The following is a 22,976-nucleotide window of genomic DNA, read 5'->3' as shown; positions in this document are numbered from 1 at the left end:
TTTTTATTTTTATCAATTTGAGAGTTAGAATTTATCTGAAATTTATATCTACAAGTGATGGCTAGTTCACAACATTGTTTTAAATAATTGTTTTTTTTTTTTAAATTTCTTTATACTTTTATTTAAAAGCTTTTTTCCGTATTATTATCACAAAATGATGTTTTATTTATTTTTTTTTTTTTCTTATTTTAACATCGTTTTTAGCTTAAGGCACATGGTTTTACATCGAATAAAAAATTTTGCCTTTTTTTAAAATTATTAACTTTGTGTGTTTATTTTTTAATATTATTATTACCCTTAGTAAATATTACTATCAAATTTACTAAGAATATATTATAATAATATTCAACTGATACAAAAAAAAAAACATACTTAAAATGCATAAAAAACTTTTTTTTTTTTTTCATTTTTCATAAAGATTTTTCTTCTTCTTAACTTTAGAAAATAAAAACTATAATAATATTTTATTTAAGTAATGATTTACGTACTAAAAAATGGCTCGTTTTGGTGAATAAAAAGAGGATTTAAACATTGGTGAAGAAACAATAACGAAAAATATAAAAAAAAAAAATAATAATAAAACAAAACAAACAAACGCATCATATTTAAACACACAATTAATACAATAATTATTATTATTACATTATAGGCTGTATCTACACTTTGGAAACAACAGTTAACGTATTGTTACGTTAACAAAACATTATTATTCTTATTATTTATAATATTATTATTATTAAGAAATATATTTTTCATGACAAAATATTACATAATTGTTTAACCATTCATTCACCAGCCGAATAATAATATTTATTTTAAAATGAAATAAGAAAAAAGTTTAAGACAATTACTGTCGATCACAAAGTAAATTTAAAATAGTAAAAAAAGAAAAAAAATGGCTTATTAAACAGTAATCAATACCATAAATTGAATAAAAAAATTAAAAATAAAAAAATAAATGCTTTTTAAGATAGTTTTTATCAATAAAAACTATTTAAAAAAAAAAAATAAAAAAGCACCAAATTTTACAATTGTTTTAAGAGTTAATAAAAAATTTAATCTTTGTGATCGTGTTATTACAATATTATTGATATTATTGACAATTATAGTATACATCAATTAACATTTTAAAATTCGTTTTTTTTTTTTTTTTATTATTCTTAAATTTCTAACATTGACGTAAACTCCAGCCGTATACAATAATCAATGTATTGATTTTAATTATTTTAAATTCAACAATTTATATCATGATTCATGATAACATTATTTTAAAAAAATAAAAATAGAAAATGAAAAAAAAATGCCAAAAAAAAAGGATAATATCAATAACGAAAATTTTTTTAAAAAAAAGAGAAAAAAAAATAAAAATAAATGACAACTGAACTATTGAGAGTTATCATGTGTGACATACCTATTATTGAGTTTTAGGATAACCAGCCATCATGTCAGGAAATCCAAAATTACTGAGTGGATCAAAGTTGAGGTTGTTGTCAATTGGCATGTCAGGATAGTAGTCCATTTCACTTTGTTGACTGACATTTGAGTGACCAAGACCCGGTGCATAGCTAACACAACAAAACACAACTCCAATGACTGGCAATTCTCAATAATAATTATTATTTTAATTTTAAAAATTAATTTAAATATTACACTTAATTATACTCTGTATAATTTTAATTTTATAGAAAAAAAAAAATTAGCCAGAAAAGCCGATACAACAACACTGTAAAAAAAACAATTAGATGAATGATATGAAATAAGTTTAAAAAAATATTTTATAACAAGGGTAATTATATTTATTTTAATTTTTAAAAAATTATTTTAATATTAGTAATGAATTGATAATTTTTAAATACTTTTTAATGAATAATTTTATGAAATTTTAATTGCCAGTTAATAAGCGATGAAGATTATCGATTGGAGTTGCGTTTTGTTAAAGCAAATTCAACAGATCCGAAATATTTTTTAAATATTTATTTTTTTTATCGACATATACGAAATGTAGTTAAAATTAATTGGAATGAATATGAATAAATAAAAAAATTTTAAATAATTAATTATGTTGTACCAGCTTGCTTCAGGCCTTTACGTTTGCTTTTTTTTGTTTTTTTTTCTTTGTTAAATTTATATTTGTTCGTTTTTTTTTTTGTTATATTAACGTAGAAAAATATCCTCTTTGTACTAACGAATAATAAGCTTTGTAATTTTATTTTCCGACATTAATTAAAATGTATTTATTATTTAAATTAAAAAAATAATTATTTAAAAAAATATCGATGGAATTTATTACGTATTGCAGTTCAACATTGATATCAATTTTCATTAATGTAAATTTAATTATCCTGTTATTGAAAGCTTGCTATCATATCACTGTCAATTTATTATTATGATTTCGAATATTAAATTTTTTATAAATAGAAAATCAAGTCTGTATTCTATTTTCAATCGGTTGAATATTATATTCGAAAATGTATTAATTACATTTCCATGGAAAAAATTTATTCAGTAAAAAAAGTTACATTTATATTCGTTTGAGTGACAGAATAAATCTAATTATTATTTGAAAATATTTTTCATCTGGTTCATGGAAATGTATAGAGTAAAATTAATAACTTTTTTATAATACTTTTTTTTTTTTTTTTTAATACAAACCCTAAATAGATATTTGATACTGATGTAAATGATACCTGATGAATTTTCCAGGAAAATATAAAATAAATGAAATTCTTAAAATACTTCAAATACAAAAGCTCAAACTGATATTAAATTCTATGAAAGTCATAGTCTCTTTTTATTCATCAAAAAAATATTCTATCGAGTAAACCGACATTTTATCTCAATATATTATTAATACCTTGATTATTACTAAAACTATTTTTCATCGTATTATATTGCTCGAGTTATTATAAGAAAAAAAAAAATCTATGATTCAATTAATTTTTTTTTAAAATAGATATATAAAAAAATATTATCGTAAAAAAATATAAAACTAAGCTAATTATTTATTGCAACAAAATAGTACGATTGTGATCAATTCCTTGGTAATTTAAGTTGAAGAAAAAAATAATTAATAATTCATCTAGAGAAGAAAGAAAAAAAAGCTCGATTGATTGAGTATTTTGTAAAATTGTTGGTAATTTCTCTAGCGAAATTATTAATTATTTTTTAAATTCTCTCTTAATTGCATGACATTGTGTTTGAATTGTTTTTTTTTTTGTTTTTTGTTTAAAGATGATTTATCCATGATACTGACCTTGATGCAACTGATGGTGTATCACGTGTTACTGATGGATCTGGACTATTTGCTTGATACATTGCTGCAGGTGTAGTTGGATAACTGCTACCTGGTCCACCTTGTCCACCACCACAACTAACAATTGATGAATGTGAAGGTGTTTGTCCACCACTACTACCAGGTCCACCCCAACCAGGTACATGTGTTACAAGTAATGGTTTAACATATCCATTATTTGATGTTGGTTGACTTTCATTGAATGGTGTATAATATTTTCCAAATGCTATACTTTTTGATATTTCTGGATATAAAAATGTTAAATGTGGAAGATCAGAAATACGATCAGCAAGACTACGTATTGCAAAATCTTTACTTGTAAATGGTTGAAGCATAAATACTTCATTTTGTTCTGTAAAAAAAAAAACAATTTTATGATAATTTTATGTTATGATATGTTAATATTATAAAAATAAATTTATAGTATTATTATTATTTACCTCCAACCCATGCAATTGTAACTCCACCAAGTTCTGAATCAGAAAATCTCATGAGAAATGTACCAGGTGTACAATTTGTAAGCATTTCTTCAGCTTGTTTTTTTCTAACAAAACCAAGTATATAACCATCCATCCATGGACCACGTAAATGTTCTCTAGTTAATTTCATAACAGCATAAAACCATTCCCAAAATGTAAAATTTCTTTCTGGTAATGGTTCTTTACAAAATTGTGCCCAACTAAGCATACCATTTGTATAATCTTGTTGTTCATTTTGTGTATTATTACAACCACCTCTAAATGCTTTTTCAGCTAAAAAGTTAATATTATCATCTAATAATAAACGTCCAGTTGCTGAACGAAATTTAACATTAAGTGCCTCAGCAACATTTTGCCATGATACTTTATCTGGTACAACAAATGGTACTCTACCAGGTTCAGCAAATGCATTATCCCATGTTACAGTTGCCCATGCATGTGGTTCTTGATTACCATGTACAATAACAACAACTGGTAAACTTAATGTCCATACTTGAAATACAAGTTCACCACCACCAATACTAAATGATGATGAAAAAAATAATGAAAATTTTTCATCCATAACTGATTCAGTACCTTTTTTTTCAGCACGTTTAATTTTTTTTAATTGCATATTTCTAAAACTAACAGCTAGCTGACGTGAACCCTGATGATATTCCATTGTACCAGAATTATTTAATATTTCACCACTAGCTTCACTATTTTTAGTTAGTTTATCACTTTTTAATAATGCATTTGCTTGTGCTTCACTTATAATACTAACTTTAACTTGTGGTGGTGACATGTGTACATTTAATTTACCACCAACTAATAAACGTACTGTACTTGTAAATCTAGTATTTGTTTTCATAACTTGTGGTGGTTGTTTTTCAATGATAAATGTACTTGTTACAAGTGAACTTAATAATTGTGTTATTGATGAATTTAGACCAGGTAATAAATCTGGTACATTTGGTGATTCAAATGGAAATTTTAATTTTAATCTTTCAACTTCTTTTATTTGATGACGATTAAGCCATATTAATTCAGCCAAACTTTCACACCATTCTTGTATAACATCAAGTTGTGAAATAAATGGTGCACCATTACCAGATAATTGTTGATCACGTTTCCATTTAATAAGTTCTTCATCAAGTACACGTGATTGTAATACTGTTAATCTTGCTAATGTATCTTTTAATTTATCAATTATTGACATTCTTAATTGTAATAATGTTGCAACTTGATGTTTTAATATTTGATCTTGATGTTCTTTTTGACGAAGTAATTTTTGTTCACTTTCTAAATTTTGTTGACTTTGTGGATGAGTTGCTAATTGATTTAAATGTGCATTTATTTTTGTACATTCATGATAAGTTAATGCAAATGCTTCTTGTTCTTGTGACATATGTTGTAAATCTTCACCTGTTTCATTTGTTCGTTGACGTAATGCATCGACTTGTTGTACTATTTCACCTGCTGCATCTCCAATCATTAAACCAACACGTGCATTTGGCATATTTTGTGAACTACCATTTGTACCTTCAACTTGTGAAACTAATTTCACTTCATTTGATAAACAATGATGCAATATTCTGTATAACGTTGATGGAGAATGACTGTATTTTGTTTTAAATAATTTTGCAGCATCTAGCAATTTTATTTTTGAACAAAACAAATCATCAGTTGTTATTGATGCTGCTTTTGTTTCTAATTCTTGTATCAATGCATTAACTAAATTTGATATGTAATGTTCATATTGAGGACTATCTGGATCCAATTCCGTCCTATAAAATTTCATATATTCCATATTTATTCGATCTTTTTATTATTATACTTTATTTAACATTAATTAAATTAAATAATAATATCAACACTTACCACATTTTTTCCTCAATCCAGCATGATAAAAAATGACGTACTTCAATGGGAAAATGTTCACCATACATTGTTCGTACCTGTTCCAGTGCCTCTGGAGGCAACTGTTGTGCTTTGGCCCACAGTGCCATTATTTCACTCACTCAATATTATTATTTATTTTATTTAATTTACACAAATCCAGGCCCTGTTTAAATCAACAAAAAATTATTATATTATTACTCAAACATTTTGATGATAAAAAAATTTTTTTTTTAATGAAATTTGAGTTGAAACAACGTTGCAAAGTAATCTGATAATATAATGAACTTGGTTAATGGAAAATTTCATGATAAAAGAGCGGAAACGAGATAATATTTTTTTTTACAAATAAACATTTATTAATAATACTAATAATAATAATAATAAATATTTATTTTTTTAAAACTTGTGTCAATAGTGTATTAAATGATAAATGTTTAATTTTAAAAATTGAAAAATTGATTATCGATTTTTTCAAAAGTCAAAATACATGACAACAAAATAGATGATTGTTTATATAAAAAGATTAAAATATACATTTCACTATAAATAACAAAAAAAAAAAAAAAACAATTCACACATTTATTATTATTATTATCACATTATTATTTATATAAAAAATCAAAAATAGGATTTATCTAACCTCAAAAATCCGACAAACGCAGACGGTGTATCACAAAATTCGGGGATAATAATAATAAAAAAAAAAGAAAAAAGTAAAAAACCGATGTTATTTCAATATATATAAAAATACACAGACTATTCTTCTCAACTAATACGTACGACCTTCAACATTCAACGTGTGATTACAAATAAAAGTATGTGTGGGCTGATGCTCAATTCTACATCATTACAATGTCATATTATTTTTTTTCTTTTTTTTGTAAATGTCTTTCAAATAAATACTCAAGCAAGTTCCACTGTAAAAAGAGAAATCGATATGGATCCTTTCTTGCAAAAAAAAAAAAAAAGAAAAAAAAGGGGCAATATTAAAGGGGGCTAATAGCCAGGGGGAGGAGGTGAAAATAATGAAAAAAAAAAAAAAAGACCAGGGGACGGTGATGGTTTGAATAGAAATAATACAAAAATATGGGGTTTCATCCAGGTTACACTAAGCAGGTACAAAATTTAACAGATTAACCTGCCTTGAAAAAAAATTACCCACCACCACGACAAGTTGAAAAATATTTAAAAGTAAAAAGAGATACCGCCCGGTAAAATCATTTTGCAAAACGACACGCATGTGTTTCCGTAATTCCAAGATTTGAAAGAGCAAAGAGAGAAATACACAAGGGAAAAAAAAAAAAAAAACATAGAGAATATAAAAAAAAAAAAAAGACAAATAAATAAAATAAAAAAAATTTCTGACGTCCCAAGATGCGTGACGTATCTTGTTATAAACGCGTAGAAAAGATAAAATGAAACTTGTCGCACAACTCAACGTGATATATATTTTATTATTATTTTCTCCAAAAAAAAAAGAAATAAAAAAAAAGAAACAGGTGACAATGATTATCATAATTATACTCAAATTCTAACAAAAGAAAATAAAACAATAATCATTAAATAATAATAACAACATCAGCTATAATTAATATATAAAAATAATTTTTTTTAAAATAAATATTACCTGATAAACGGGGCCTAGAAACTCGTTAAAACTGCTTCAAGTTGTTATTACTTATTGTAATAAAAACAAATTTATTTTATTTTTTTTTTTATCCGTAAGTTCTCGAGTTCGTTGTATCACTCTCTGAAAACAATAATATAAACTGTTTAAAAATATATAAATTCACTCCACCATTCACATGTAATATTATTATTATAATTTAAAAAAATAAAAAATTTTAAATGATTTCCGGTAAATGTTATTTTATAAAAAAAAATGACTTTGACATTTGTTTATTTACATGATAATATTGATTGACATTTAGTACGTACATATGAGTAATGTATATTAAATTAATATTAAGTATAAAATATACAAACCTTGAGTATAAATTTGAGTATATATTTTGTCGTTTATTGCAAAGTGACTGGTATGGGTTTGTTGTAGTCACTAGTCAGTTGAATAAAAGCAGTCCATCCAGCACTGTTAATGTGACAGTGTGCGAAAAATTTTTTTTTTTTTTATTTTAAAAATTGTATAAAATATAATGAAATAAAAAAAAAAAAAAAACAACAACAACACACAGCCGTGGTACGACGATGGTGAGGAAGAGGAACTCAGTGAGGAGCCCCCAGCGAGGAGCTGGTTGAGCCCACTACACCCGACCGACGGTGAGTGACGGGCAGTGGGGTTAAATTCTCAGAAATTTTGTTGTATATTGCAAGTGCCGCGCTTGTTTTACTATACTTGTCATTGGTTGATTTGACGCAAAATATTTGAGAGGGAGTTTAATGGTGTCACGTGATTAAATGGAGGGAGATTTTATGTATCATGTTGAATGAGTGAGAAAAAGAAATATTGCAAATAAATAGAGAAAAAAAATTATTTGAAGGAGGAAGAGAAGGAGTACGATGACTGAGGAAACCAAGAGAGGAAAACGTAATAATTTTTTTTTTTTTTGCGCGCATGCGTTCGATAGATGTTTCATGGGAAGAAAAAAAAAATTAAAAAAAAAAGAGGGAATGTTGATCTAAGTAGCGTGATGACTTGTCTTTTTTATTTTTTTTTTTTTATTTATTTTGTTTGTTTGTTTGTCTTTCTCTCTTTCCTGCTTATTTTATATGGTTTCGTTGAGTAAAGAGTTGCCTGCAAATTTTTTGTCCTTTTTTTTTTTGTTTCTTGGGGAATCAGAAGGGAAAGACAAGGCCGTCTAAATCCTGCTAGAACTTCAGAAGCAGAGACAACTACTCAATCGTTGCATTACTTTATTTAATAATTTTCATTTTATAAAATTTTTAGAGCCACTATTTATCTCTCTAGGGGGTTGTTTTTTCATTTTTATTTTTTCTACTTGATTTTGTTTGATAGTAATAATTTTTTTCTATTTTTCGCATACATGGATTATTTTTCCTAGAATTTTTTGAATTGCAGCTACACAGAATATTTATTATATATAATAAAAATGTTTTCTATTTGTTTTATTTGTAGAAAAAAAATATGAAATTACAACCCTTGCTTGTCTCGATGAACATTAAATACAAACAAAAAAAAATATTAAAATTTTAATAAATTTATTTATATGTAAAAAAATATTAAAAATACATGAAAAAAAAACAATGTAGATATAAATTTTTATCAAAGAGAATATAAAATTTTTGTATACATAAAATATTTATATAATAAATCTAATATTTGCCTTCATTCATTACTATCCCTTTGATAATAATTATTAAGTTTATTTTTTAAAAATAAATATAAACTGGAAAAAGTACGGATTACTGGGATAATAATTTATACATTTCATCAGATTTTTTAATGATATAAATGTAGAAAAGGATTTATTTATTCAAATTGGTATCCACCCTCTGGAGGATTAAGGGTGGCACAATGAGAACTATTGCTCCAATCAGATACGTCGTTGTACTTCCAATGCTCCAAAATGCTAAAAATAAATTATAAAAATACATAAAATATAGCTAATAATTTTTTAATTACACTATAATCAAATCATACTTGGAGATAATTAAAAATTAAAAACTCATAATAATTAATTAACTTATCGATTTGTGGAAATTATAAGAAAAAAAATAAATAAACGTGACTTAATCGCCAATGAATAATTCAAATAAAATTTAAATTTCAATAAATATTAATAACAACAGGTGAATTATTATAAAGGAAAATTGAGAGTATTATTTTTTTAATTATTTATAAAGCTTCATATTGTACCCAGATTATTATAAATATTTTAAAAGCCATGTTGAAATTGGAGATTACAGCGTTGTTCATATTAATGTGTTATATATGTTTTGTATCCCACGCTACGTAAATAAATATTATTTTATTGATTTTGTAATTTTTAAAAATATTTCATTTATGTATATTTATTTGTTTTAATTTTCGTAAAAGAAATTTGATATTTCAAGCCATGTATTTTAAAATTAAACTAAAATTATATCATTGTTTGTATTAACATTGTGTTATGATATTTATTTTAAATATGTATATATGAGTGTGGTATTTTTAAACTTTAATTGAATAATATTTTTAACAAAAAAACATAAAGGGGATAGATTATTGTTGCGACCTTTAGAGGGTGCGTAGCTGGTAGACGAAAAAAATTACTAATGAAAACATTGAAAAGTGCGATAGTAAAACCTCATTACGTGATCAACACACACACAGCTATAATTTTCATTTAACATTGTTAAACAAATTTGTAATTATAATTTTCAATTAAACTAAAATTTCTATGTTAGTTTCATTGTAAATATTATCATTTTAACTGAACAATTAAATCGACAAACTATCGAAATATTAAGTTCAAAAGAACAACAAACAATGAAGCTTGTAAAAAATAACTTTTAACAATTTTTTTAAAAATAAATTTCGTTTGAAATTTTACAAGAAGTTTGTTCAATTTTGCTAATGCATATTAAATTATCTCTTCAAAAAAAATAATAGCTTTTTTATTGTGAATGAAACGAGACTTTTGAGATCTGAAGCTTTAAACTTTTATAAATTCAAAAGAATTCATACAATTTGTCAATGTAATAGTTTTATTTTTTTGAAAACTTTTTATTATTCAACTAAAATGCAATTCAAAGTTATTTCTCCATGAATTTAATATTAATAATGGAAAACTCAAATCAACTGGAATTTAATACAAAGTTAAATTGAAAGAAAAGAGAAAAAATTTTTAGTGCAATATAATAATCTTCTTAAAAAGAAATTTTAAAATTTAAAGTAAAAATTATAATTACTAATTAGTTATACATATAATTAATTAATTTATATATTTACCTAGTGAAGCAATAATTGGTCCACATGCACGTGCCAATGCACCCAGTGATCTGAATATACCAGTTATTGTTCCTTTTTGATTTTCAGGTCCAATACTTGTTACCAATGTCATCATACAAGTAACAGCCATTGCAGTTGCTAAATGAGCATTGAGATTAATTAAAATTTATAAAATTATAACTATAGAAAATAAAGTAATATTAATTTTAATAGAAAACAAATATAATTTAAATAACTTACAAACTGAAAATATAAATACTCCAATGTATAACAATTTAATTGTAAATGCAATTCCTATGAAAACAAATGCTGGTATTATCATCCACAGTCCCTGGATGAAAAAATATTATTATTATTATTACAATTTGCTTTTTTTTTCTACTGTCATTTGCATGAACTTATAAACTTATTCATTTTTCTTTTTTAATGAGAAATAAATTTGTTTTAAAAACAAAAAAAAAAAACATACCAATTGAGCATAAAATTTTGTTTTATTTTGAGGTATTCGTCGTACAAAACCACCTTGTATAATTGACATTGTAAATCCAATTGCTAAAAACATATAGCCTTGTTCCATACTTGTAAAACCAAATGCATGATGAGTTAAAAATGTCAATGTAAATTCTAATCCACTGTATACAAATAGATATAAAAAATAAGAACGTCCAAGTGTTCTTAGACATTTTAATTCTGTTGATAATTTAAACAGTAAATAAATAAATAAATAAATAAATTATGATTAGAAAATAATAATATATTATTTTTACCATTTTTATCAAGACCAGTTACTCCATTGAATTGAAATAAATCAACTGGATTTATGTAAATCATTGCACCAGATATACCACATGCTAGTGATTTAGCACGTCGTTTAACAGGAAGAGTTTCTTCGAGGCAATAAATAACGTATATCAAATCACTGAGTGATAAAAAAAATGCAAAAAGTGCTGGATAAGTATACCAATATGTGTCTTTATGTTCACCAGATATTTTTGAAAATATAACACCAATCATTGGGCCAATAATAAATCCAATAGAAAAAGCAATTCCAACAAGTGCCTGCAAAAATAAAAAATTTAATAAATGCATGAATATTTCGAATTTACAAATAATTATTCAAAGGATATTAAAACAGTAAAATTTCTAGGAAATACATATTACATAAATATACCAAGTATTTTTTTAAATCCATATGAAATTTAGTTATGAAAAATCTATAATTCATGAGTAGATATATAATGAAAATAAAATTATCATTTCTCGTTATTAATATATTTTTTTTATCATTAAATTATTCTATTAATAACAAAAATATTTACCATTGATTTTCCTCTTGTTTTTGGCTCTGTAACATCACTGATAATAGCCATTGATAAACTTATATTACCTTTGCTAATACCACCAATAAATCTTGATAAAACAAATATACCAAAATTATGTGATAATCCCCAAAGAAGATATGACAATGAAATACCACAAAGACAAATAATCATCATTAATTTTCTTCCATAAACATCAGACAATGCACCGACAATTGGCATTCCCAAAAATTGTAGAAATGAATACATTGAACCAAGAAAACCTTGAAATTAAAACAACAATAATTAATAGAATTAATTAATACATTTTAAACAATTCTTAAGAATTTTTTACCTCCAAATAAAACAGAGCTAAATCTATCAGGTGCATTTAGATAACTTTGTATTCCATTAATTTGTTTTTGAATAAATGTATAAAGACCACGTTCATCATCAACATTTTTATAATGATCTAATAATGCTGGTAGTAATGGTAAAATCATTGTAAATGCAAGTAAATCAAGTATCAATGATCGAAATACAACAGAAACAACATTTGAATTATTAAAAACATTATCATTACTTTCTCCATTATTATTATTTATATTTTCATCAACAACTTTTACCACTCTCTTCTTGATCTCCATGATGATAGTATTATTTTCTTTTAAATTACATCAAGGATAAATAACAGTTGATATTTTAACTTTTGACCTCAACTTATCAACTAATATTTTGATAAGATACTATGTATTTGATGATGATGATGATGATGATATAAATTATTCATTTGTTATAATATTATTTCTGTAAACAGATAAAACAATTGATTAAATAATAGTTTAAATAATAAACAAGAATATAATGAAAATAAATGTAGTAAAAATTGTGACTTATCATTACTTTTTTAATTTTTTTTTTTAAACAATGTGAAGACCCAGAAATGCTATATGACATCCGGCTATGAACAGTTAGCTATACTGTTGACTAACCCACGTCCAATATTCCTCGTCAAGTTCCTCCCAACTTCTCCTTTCATACATGTTTTTATAATTATTATTAAAGAAATAAAAAAAAATACTTTCTAACAACCTCGTGACTGTTTTCTCTGGGCCAACTTGCATGATTCTATATATACACATATTTTTTAATACAATCATCAAATCATTATCAGCATCATCATGTGATACCACTGACTATTTCTACAATTTCCTTTAGCTGAATGACATGATACATCATTGGTGATTTTCTTTCTTTCTTGCTACTTAACTTGAATAATCTATTTTCTTTATTCTTCATTTGCAAAAGTGAAAGGCTTATGTCAATCCAGTTTCTTTTTTTTTTTTTTTACTTCAAGTATTATGATTTTGTGGTTAATCATCAGCTTATACTTAGGCACATATATTAACGACTCCTTTTTATTTTTTTACTGATAAATTTTAATGATAAAGTAACAATACTTTTTGTATTTAGATCAAAACAATTTGAAAATCAAAACACTTTTGTTGTTGTTGTTATTGTTGTTTTTTTTTTTTACTTGTTGCATGAATTATTTTTTTTTTTTAATTGTTAAATTGTAGGTAATAGAAAAATTACTTTTATCTTTTTTAAATACTTTACTACCTGATGATATTGTCAATTTCTACAATACCATAAGCTCGTAAAAAAACCGCGTCAATTTGAAATTTGAAAAAGAAAAAAATTTATTTTTTTAATAAAATTTGTTTTTAAGATAGTAATGGTGTAATGCAATATTAAATTTGAGATATTAAATAAATATTTATCATTATGATGAATTAAAATTATCAAATACAATACTAAGTAATGATTATAACAAAAAAATTTTTGTGTTCATTGTTTTTATATTAATCAGTGAAGCGAAAAATAAGGCGTGTACATTTTTGGATTGACGCACCCATTTTAAAAAAAAAAAAAGCGTATTTTTAATGTCGTTGTAGAGGCAATATAAAGAGTAACATTATATTTTTATTATAATACATATATAGACATCATTAGTTGTATTCATAATTTATATTTTGTTATTTATATATTATTAAACATAGTTTATTACTATTATTTCCCTCGATTTGACAAATACAAAATGCATCCTTCAAAACCCGTCTCCTAAAAAAAATTGTAACGCTAGTTTTTTACTCAGGTCTTCTTTATTTTTTATTATTATAAATTTTTTTTTAAATTTTATTATTATACATATATATCTTTACCTCCTTTCTATCCCTATTATTTTATATATATTATTTTTTTCTTTCAAAAACTCTCGCAAACGTTAACGCTTGTTGGACAAAAAAAAAAAAATATTGTCGATGCAACTTAATACCCCCTTGCTGCCCCACTAAAGAACGTCTTTTCTTCTGTTCTTCTCCTGTTCTTCTTTTTTTCATATGTATTATTTTTTTTTTTTTTCATTTTTTTCCCTCAGTAACGCCCTAAAAATCCAAGCTTTTATTATCGAAATTCATATATGTATGTTCTTATTCGCGCTGCTGCAACCGAGCGTGATAGCCATAATTTTTCCTCCTTTTTTTTTTTGTTGAGAATAATATAACAAAACAAATATAAAACCGTTGGATTTTGACGGTTCTTTTCTATTGTTTAGGATTTTTATATTAAAATCATGTATCATTTATAGGTAACAGTCGTTATTCTAATGTTGCTCAACATTATGTGAATTTAATTTTAGCTAGTGCGAAGAAAGAAGGAAAAAAAAATATATTATGATGGATATTTTTGGTGCAAGATGAGCAACATATATGTACACATTAAACTAAGCAAAAGGGGCAGGTGGTGGCCATGACGAAGAGGGCATATTTTTTATTTTTTTTCGACACTACTACTCTTTAGATATATAAAATATACACTGACTCGTCGTTTCAACCAAAAATTTATCAACTACGAAATTCGAAAAGCAACAACAATTCTGAACGCTTGCCATCTGGAATCACTCATTCTTTGATAAAACTGCATCTTATTTTCTTGTTTTTACAAACTTCAATGCTTTTTTTTTTTTTGCTTAGTTATATCCTCCCTTTAATCAGTTAATTGTTGGGTTATTTTTTGTCTTTTAAATTTATCTTTTAGCTATACACCAAATGTTTGTACTTTAAATTATATTTTTATTTTATATAATAAATTAACAAAAAGTTTTTTGACCTATTTATCTCTTTGATATTTAGCCCCCCCACAATATCAGAGGGTTGCTATTGTATATTTGAAGATTTTCTTTTCTATTTATTTCTTTTTTTATTTCTTTTGGTGACTATATATTCATGTGGTGATAGTCTCTCATCCAAGTGCATCAGGAAGAGAGCCACCAGGTGTGCAACTCTCATGGTGAAAATAAAAAAGAATATAACGTAAAAGATGAAAAAAAATAAATAAAATAAAGAAATAAAATAAGAGAACATGTATATATATATATATATTTAAGTTTTTTGAACTTTTTCGCTCGATGTGTTTTTCAGTATTTTTCAGGTAAATTTTTATTATAAGGTTTTAAGATTTTTGTTAGTAGTTTCTTTGGGGCTTGGCAAATAGGCTCAAATGTATTGAAGTCCTTGAGCCTATATACCTACTTTGCATCCGTTTTAAACTATTAAATCTTCTTTATATATATGAAAAACAAGAAATTCTACAAAACAATATCAAAAGAAAATCATTTTAAAATGAAATAAAACAAGTGTAAACTTGTTTAATAATAATAATACAATTTTTTGTTGTTTAATTTTATATTTACTTAAATATTTATAATGTCAGGTATTTTCTTATATATATATACATATATTTTATAGTACTATCTCTTTGTGTCGAACATGCATCGTGTCGTGTGCCTCTCGGCGCCGCTCCAATCATCAACCAACCAGGCACCAGGTGTCCAGAGTCATAAAAATAATATTTTTTTATTTTTTTTAAACCAAATGAGTGTTTTAAACTTAAAATTTAAAATAATGATAATAAATATATTTACTCATCAGTAGAATAGTTTGCTCCAAAATAAAAAAGGGAAAAAAATTTTACCACGAAAAACAAAATAAATTGTTAAATCCTTAAGTTCCTTGTGAAATAATTTTTCATCAAGGTTAAATTCTCACCTTGCTGTAAGGCCACATGTTTGTCATCAATCACCATTGAGAAATTAGCGTAATTTTAATGGTCTATATTTCATGAATTTGGCAAAAAAAGAAATTAAATAGAAAAAAAAAAAAAAAAAAACCTCGGTTATATTTTTTGTTTGTTAGCCGTTTTGTCTGGTGGTTGTTTAAATACATTAGAAAAGAAAAAAAAGATGAAAAATTTTGTAGATTTTCTAGGAAGTATTTTAAAGCATTTTGAAAATTTTCTTTTTTCCACAGGTTTGACCAAAAAACTGATGCTGTCTAAAACGAGAAAATAAATCCTATGACAATAGGAACAAAGAATATTTTTCGAGGCCGGCTGTTACATTCTACAGGGCTGAAACTACCAAACAGCCACAATCAACCTCTGGGCTTCTGCGTATAGTACAAAGTTCATTCGTAAAATTTATTTTATTTTTTTTTTTTTTCTACCAACTAAACAGGACCTCTCTATGGGCTTCAATAATAGAGGAACACACAAAGCATGAAGAAAGTCGTATATACGAAAGATAGCTTGCTTCCTTCTCCCTTATTCTTCCCTCTTGCAATAATTTCAATGCCAAAAAATCCCATGGTGTCTGTCGTGTTCACAGTGTCTCATAATGATTTTCAATTTTTTGATTTACCTTTATTTTTATTATTACATTTACAATGGCATAAATTAAACGAAAAAAAAAAAAAAAAAAAACAACTAAACATTTATTTTGTGGGCTTGAATTTAACATTTAAAATTATTTATTTAAAACAAAAATTATTATTATATTTTAACAGTAAATGGTACTATTATTTCATGTTAAAAATTTTTAAATTTTTAAATTTTTTAATGTATAATAAATAAATTCAAGGGATGATTGATAAAAAAAGAAAAAAAAAAAGAATTTCTTGTTATTTATCAGATAAATGAATTTTGTATTTGTTAAATTGATAATGGTATATGTATATCCAAAGTTTATCATTGAAAATGCATTGTAATTTTGTATAAACATTCAAGACAGTATTTTGGAGCTGATATAATATGGTATGAGTGTAAGCGCGTGCCTCGAACGGCACTCACGGCACCAACCGACAGCAGATGCGCGTGGTCTCAACCTCATCGTCTACCCCTGTACCTGCAGGACCCGTAGTACCACGGCAGCTGTCCTCTACAAGTGGTTCTTAAAAAAAAAAATTTTATTTTTTCATTTTTTTATTATCTCTCTTTATCACATAATAATCTTACCTCATACCATCTCTTTTTCTTCCACCTTTTCATTCTTTATTTCCTCTCAATTTTATTTTTTTTTATTTTACATTTCTTTATATTTCATTTTGATTATTTTTTTCCGGTGTTTTCTACTTTTATTATTTATTTATATGTTAGATTTTTATTTTATTTTTATTATTTATTTATTATGAAATATTTCAAGTATATTTTTCATTAGATTTTTAGTTTTCTAATGCAGGCAATGAATGCAGTGTTTTTTTTTTTTAATTTTAAATACAATTAATTAGTTACTTTCTTTGTTTAAATAATATATTTTGATGTACTATTGTTAAAATAAATTTATATGTATACTAGAGTCCTTTGTCAAGTACCACATCATCATGAAATAGATGCTTGACATTTTTATAGCTCCACAACTGTGAAGGAAAGAAAGAAAAAAAAAAAAAAACTTTTAGCCCTTGTGTGATTTTACTAGTATAAACTTGAATATCCCCAAACTTTGACTTGTTATATAATAAATTGAATTTTATTACTATGTATAATAGTCAAGACTCAAGGTACACATGCATTGTGGTTTTTTAAATATCTAGTTATTTTTATTTTACATATTATCAATATTATTATTATGCAATTTATACAATTTATTATTGCGCAATAAATTGCATAGAAAAAACAACAACCCCTAGTTTAATATTTTTATGACTCATTCGTTGTAAACTAATGCGCAATTTATTTTTTTTTTATCCTTGTCACCAATTGTTATATACTTTGTTCCCCTTTTTTCTTCTACGTTTTAATTTTATTATTTATTTTTCTATCAAGCCTAGAATACTAGATATAAAATCACGAGAAAATCAAACAAAGAAAAATCACATATAAATCCAACGACAATTATTTTTTAGTAACGATTTTTCTCAGACAATTATTCTTAATATACAATAGAAAAATTTGAGCTAAATTTTGTTTTTTTTTTTTGCTCCAAAATTTAAAAGAAAACAGTGTATTTTTTTTATTTATCAAGCTGAAAAACATGCGATCGAAAAAAAAAAAAACTAGGCCAACAAAGAAATTCGAAACAATTCAATATTTCCTTTGTCATAAAAATCAGATCAATAAACACCATCCTAATCTCTCCCCCTAAAATGCCCCCGAAAATCGAACGTTAAACACTATTTCCCCCTGCAAAAAAAAGCAGCAGCAGCAGCAAAATTTATATTCTCTCAAAATGAAAAAGCCTTAATTATCCCATCGGAAAAACCAACGGTCGTTATAAATAAAATCAGTGCATAAAAAATAACAATAATAATTTAAAAGAAAAAAAATCACTCCTCCCATAAGAATTGAACTACATACATATCTAAATTTCTTTGATCCCATATTTTTTTTCTGTCACCTTTTTGTAATTTCTTCTTCAACTACCTGAGGCGTCGAGGAGCCATATAAACTATAACAATGCACTAAAATATATACCTACTCTTCTTACATTATTTCTTTCAATCCCTTAATTTTTTTTTTTCTCTTCTCTCTTGAATCCAAATTATTTCCCCGAGGGAAATAAAATATAAATTTTGTACATATAATACGTGAGAGTTCACGACAGCTGATACAATTTTTTGGCGGGTAATATTGCCTCGTGCCACTAAAATCGTTCGCGGCATTTTTTTTTTTACAAAACACAAAGAGAGAAAGAGACCCCCGGAATAATTCTCTACATCTAAAATGCATACATGTTAGTCATTGCTTTGTACATGTATCCATCTATATCCATATACATTTATCTATCTATCTATCTGTATATAAAATTAAGAAGGGTCTAGGGTAGGAAAGAGCGATGAGAGGTATCAAAAAAAAAAAAAGCAGGCAAATGTCCCCTGAATATGCCTGTGTGCGTGTGTGTGTGTTTGAATTAGGTGGGAGTTGTGCAGCAGGGGAAATGGAACAGTCAAAGATTTTTTTTTTTTTTTTCTATTTTATGGGGTGAAAGGAGGATTTCGAGGGTTCGTTTTGTATAGTGTCCTGTTAAATAAGAATAACGTCTGTTTCCCCTGTTGTTTTGTCTCTATCATACACATATATTCATGGTTGCCTAAATGATGCCCTTTATACCCCTGGCCCATCAACAGACACACAGGCCACAGTGGTAGTCGATCATCGTCACGAAGAATTATACCGAGTTTAACCGAGTTTTTATACTATCGATACAGCAGCAGCATGTCTAGCATTTTATAATTTTTTTTTCATGTGTTTAACAAAGACAGAACTAACACTTGTGTGTGCACTCTCTTCTCTAGTGTGTGCTGTGCAGTGTGCCGGTTGTACCCCCACTGCAATATGGCGGGGTGAAAAGGGACAGAGGGGACCCAAAATGAATAAAGACCAGGGCCACCTGGCTCTGAATCGCAGTCTTGCCCCGGAAGAACTCGAGCTAGCATCAAGTTGTTATTAAAATTCGTCAACAATTTTTATAAATCAGTCCAACAACTTTAACAAACTTTTGTTTATTTTTTAAATCAACAAGTTATTATTATTTTTTAAAAAATTACTTGTTTCAATTTTAAACAAGTTTAATTGATTTTTTAATATATATTTAAATGTGTCTGTGATTTTGTGAAGTGCCAAAAATATTTTATTCGGATAAAAAATATTATTTTTAAATATTTACTTGGGTTTATATATTTAAAAATTTTATTTAATTTATCAATTTATTTAATGAAAAAAAAAAAAAAAAAAAGTGTTTTTATTTTTATTTTATCTTTGCCGCATGAGGGGGTTTTTTTGTTTTTATATTTATTTATTTTATATATTTTTAAGCGGTGAGAAGGAGGTTTGTTTGTTTATTTCGGGCATTGGTTTTAAAAATGAAAAAAAAAAAAAAATAAATGAATAAAAATTAAGTGCCAAACTCAGTGACTCACGAGTTTTGCCGACACACTGTTTGATAAGAATTATTTTTATTTATATTTTATTTTTTTTTTCTTTGTTCGGCATTTGATTAAAAGCACAAATTTCACTGTGGGGGTTCTATTTGAATTTAAACAAAAAATATATATAAAAAAATAAAACATCAATAGGTCTTATTTCTTTGTTGGATAAAAAATAAAATAAAAAATAAAAATAAACAAAGTGCAGCATTAAAATTAATAAATGATGCTTTAAAATAATTTAATATTGAATATTTTTATTTTTCTGTAAATTATTGTGAATACATGAAGAAGCCATTTGATTGGAAAAATTGGATCGTCAAGGCTAAATTTCGAATAGCCTAAACTACTTTCGGTTGATTCCAGCAACTGGTACGATCATTGGCGGCTAGACTGTAGACCAGTTGTCAGAAGAACAAGAAGAGGAAGAAGAAGAAGAAGAAGGTGGTCTTCTTTGCAGACACGTGATGGCTATTTTCACTTTTACCAACAAGAAAAAGCAGACACAAAAAAGCAATTACCTTTGTTTCTTGTTATTTCATTTCGAAATTAAATTAAATACAAATTGCATGAGAGATAGGTCGAGATACGTGACAATGTTTACATAAATAATTAATTAATATTGCACTTGTCCCGGCCTATCAAAGTGCATTAATTACATCACTAATTTAATCATAAATATATATTTGTATTATTATTATATAATCATTGAATTAATTGATTATAAAATCGATCGGCCGGCAGGCGGAGATGGGTGCATTATTTGTGTTATTTTCAATCAAATTGCACTCGTCCCGGCCTGCTGGATAATCGTACAATCAACAATACAATAAAATTCAAAAATAAATAAATATTTATTTACTATTTATCATCAATTATTTGCTTGTATTTATTTTACCTTTTTGTTTTTGTCATAATGTATAAACAAATTCACAATTTATAATTTAAATTTATTTATTATTTTTTTTGTCAATATAAAACCTCAACCCCCCTCAATTCCTCTTTTAATTATCAAAAATATATTATGAGATGAAAGAAAATATTTCATTGTCATTCTCATGAATTATTGTTAAATATTAATTACTGAATTTGAAAAAATAAAAAAATAATAAACATGAGATGAAAAAAATATCTATTGTCATTCTCGTGATTTAATAATTTATTATCCTTATGAAAAAATAAAAATCCTTTATTATAGATGAAAAAAAAAAAAAAAAAGTATCACCAAGAAATATGATTCACCTCCGGAAGCTGTACTGAAAAATCTCAAGAGACCGGAAGCTGATGAAAAAAAATTTTTAAAAAATGCACAAAAGCATCAAAACAAACATCATAATCATAAAAAAATAATTTAAAAAAAATCATGTATATCAGAGCAACAATAATGAAGTTTTTTTTGAAAAAAAAAAAAAAAATCCTTTTGATTCATAATTTTGGTTTTCAGGATAAGAATTGAAGCAAAAGAGGTCTGCCAAGTTTAAAACGTGTGGCATCCCTCTCTTTATGAGAGTCCCACGGTTTGGTATAAAAACACCTGGAGCCCTCTTTCTTTTTAGCCCTTTTTTTTTTTTTTTTTTTATCTCTACGTATATTTTTACTTTTTGTTCGTTTATGCCTTCTTTTTTTTTTTTGTACAAACCAAATATCGTGCAAAGGGCACACACACAGATACGACTGGTTCCTTCACTTCTTATTATTTCATCTTATAAATTTTATTCAATTCTTTATATAATATAGCAAAAAAAAAGGGTTCACCTCTCTTTTCATATGCTAAACAATAAAATTGAATTACAGAAGTAAAAAATAAGAAAGAAAAAAAAAAACGATATTAGGTCGTTGGTTGTATTTCAGCTGGTTTTTTTTTGGGTTATTTAAAAAATTTTGAGGGATGAAAAAATGAATCATAATGAATAACAACCATTGATTTTGAAACTTTATTTTTTTTTTAGCCGAGTTTTTAAATGTTTAATTTTAATGTCAAGATACAAACCGAGTTTTTTTTTGGATCAAATTGACAATGGGGTTGATATGAATAAAAAAAATAATTATAACCGAGTTTTATTTACGAGCCCTTGATTTATCGTTGGTCTTGTTCTTTGTTATACAAAGTATCCACGTACCTGTTGTAACCAGCAACATAAATTTTTTCCTTGTTCTCAATTTGATTTGTTTCTTTTATTATTTTTTTTTTTTCTCATCTAATACTACTTTTTAATCCCTCATTTTGAATTCAATAAATCGCAGCAAGTTGTAACAATAAAATTATGTGTATACAAAAAAATAGTCCCACTGGATTGAAGTCGAGTTTGACCTGTTTATAACGATTTTTATATATAAAGGGCAGGTGGTGAATTGGTGATACATATACTTGACAATATATGCTACCTTGAATTTGTCATCAGCTGGTTCAAATAGTTTGTGTGTGATTTTTTTTTTTTTTTTTTCCATTTTAGCTGGGTCAAATTTATTCGCTAGTCATGCATGAATTATACTTGATTTCTATTACCTTGTTGCTGAGAAAATAAATAATAAGAACAGGTATAAAAATATAATAGCAACATGAGGGAGAGAATGATGATCCACTTTTTTTATTTTTTCCTTTAACTCCTGTTTATAAAACGATAAATTTAAAATTTATGGACAGGAAAATATTGATGATTATTTAATATATTATATTTGGTAGGAGGGGGAGGGCGTGTGTTTTCTTTGTTGATAATTTAAACGTTAATTTTCCAAGTCATTTTCATGACTATTATGTCGATTTTATTTTGTTATTTTTATTAATCATCGACTCGTGCTGAGGGTAATGAAGTGAACACCTCTTTAACAATAAATTTTTAAAATGTTTTGTAATTTTTT

The 22,976-nt window shown here is 25.7% G+C and overlaps 2 protein-coding genes across 3 annotated transcripts; both read right to left on the bottom strand.

The window, feature by feature from the left end:
- Window positions 1–39: 39 nt before the first annotated feature.
- Window positions 40–7,949, bottom strand: LOC122848525 (signal transducer and activator of transcription 5B). 2 transcript variants are annotated; one of them, XM_044146644.1, is made up of 6 exons: window positions 7,639–7,949; window positions 7,280–7,402; window positions 5,632–5,815; window positions 3,733–5,537; window positions 3,254–3,644; window positions 40–1,565 (listed from the first exon to the last, which is right to left on the bottom strand). In XM_044146644.1, the coding sequence occupies exons 3-6, from the start codon at window positions 5,757–5,759 to the stop codon at window positions 1,415–1,417; spliced, it is 2,475 nt and encodes an 824-aa protein (XP_044002579.1). In that variant the 5' UTR covers window positions 5,760–5,815; window positions 7,280–7,402; window positions 7,639–7,949; the 3' UTR covers window positions 40–1,414. The 2 variants fall into 2 exon arrangements, with proteins under 2 accessions (XP_044002579.1, XP_044002580.1); XM_044146645.1 differs by lacking the exons at window positions 7,280–7,402; window positions 7,639–7,949 and adding an exon at window positions 6,293–6,514.
- An 869-nt stretch (window positions 7,950–8,818) lies between these two features.
- Window positions 8,819–13,307, bottom strand: LOC122848524 (major facilitator superfamily domain-containing protein 10). Its single transcript, XM_044146643.1, has 8 exons — window positions 12,763–13,307; window positions 12,215–12,666; window positions 11,881–12,143; window positions 11,329–11,620; window positions 11,031–11,251; window positions 10,802–10,892; window positions 10,562–10,699; window positions 8,819–9,200 (listed from the first exon to the last, which is right to left on the bottom strand). The coding sequence occupies exons 2-8, from the start codon at window positions 12,504–12,506 to the stop codon at window positions 9,097–9,099; spliced, it is 1,401 nt and encodes a 466-aa protein (XP_044002578.1). The 5' UTR covers window positions 12,507–12,666; window positions 12,763–13,307; the 3' UTR covers window positions 8,819–9,096.
- Between the last annotated feature and the right edge of the window lie 9,669 nt (window positions 13,308–22,976).

The sequence above is a fragment of the Aphidius gifuensis genome, linkage group LG2, assembly GCF_014905175.1.
Source record: "Aphidius gifuensis isolate YNYX2018 linkage group LG2, ASM1490517v1, whole genome shotgun sequence".
Classification (NCBI taxonomy): domain Eukaryota; kingdom Metazoa; phylum Arthropoda; class Insecta; order Hymenoptera; family Braconidae; genus Aphidius; species Aphidius gifuensis.
Note: the sequence above shows the minus strand (reverse complement) of the source record. Positions and strands in the feature narration are given on the sequence as shown.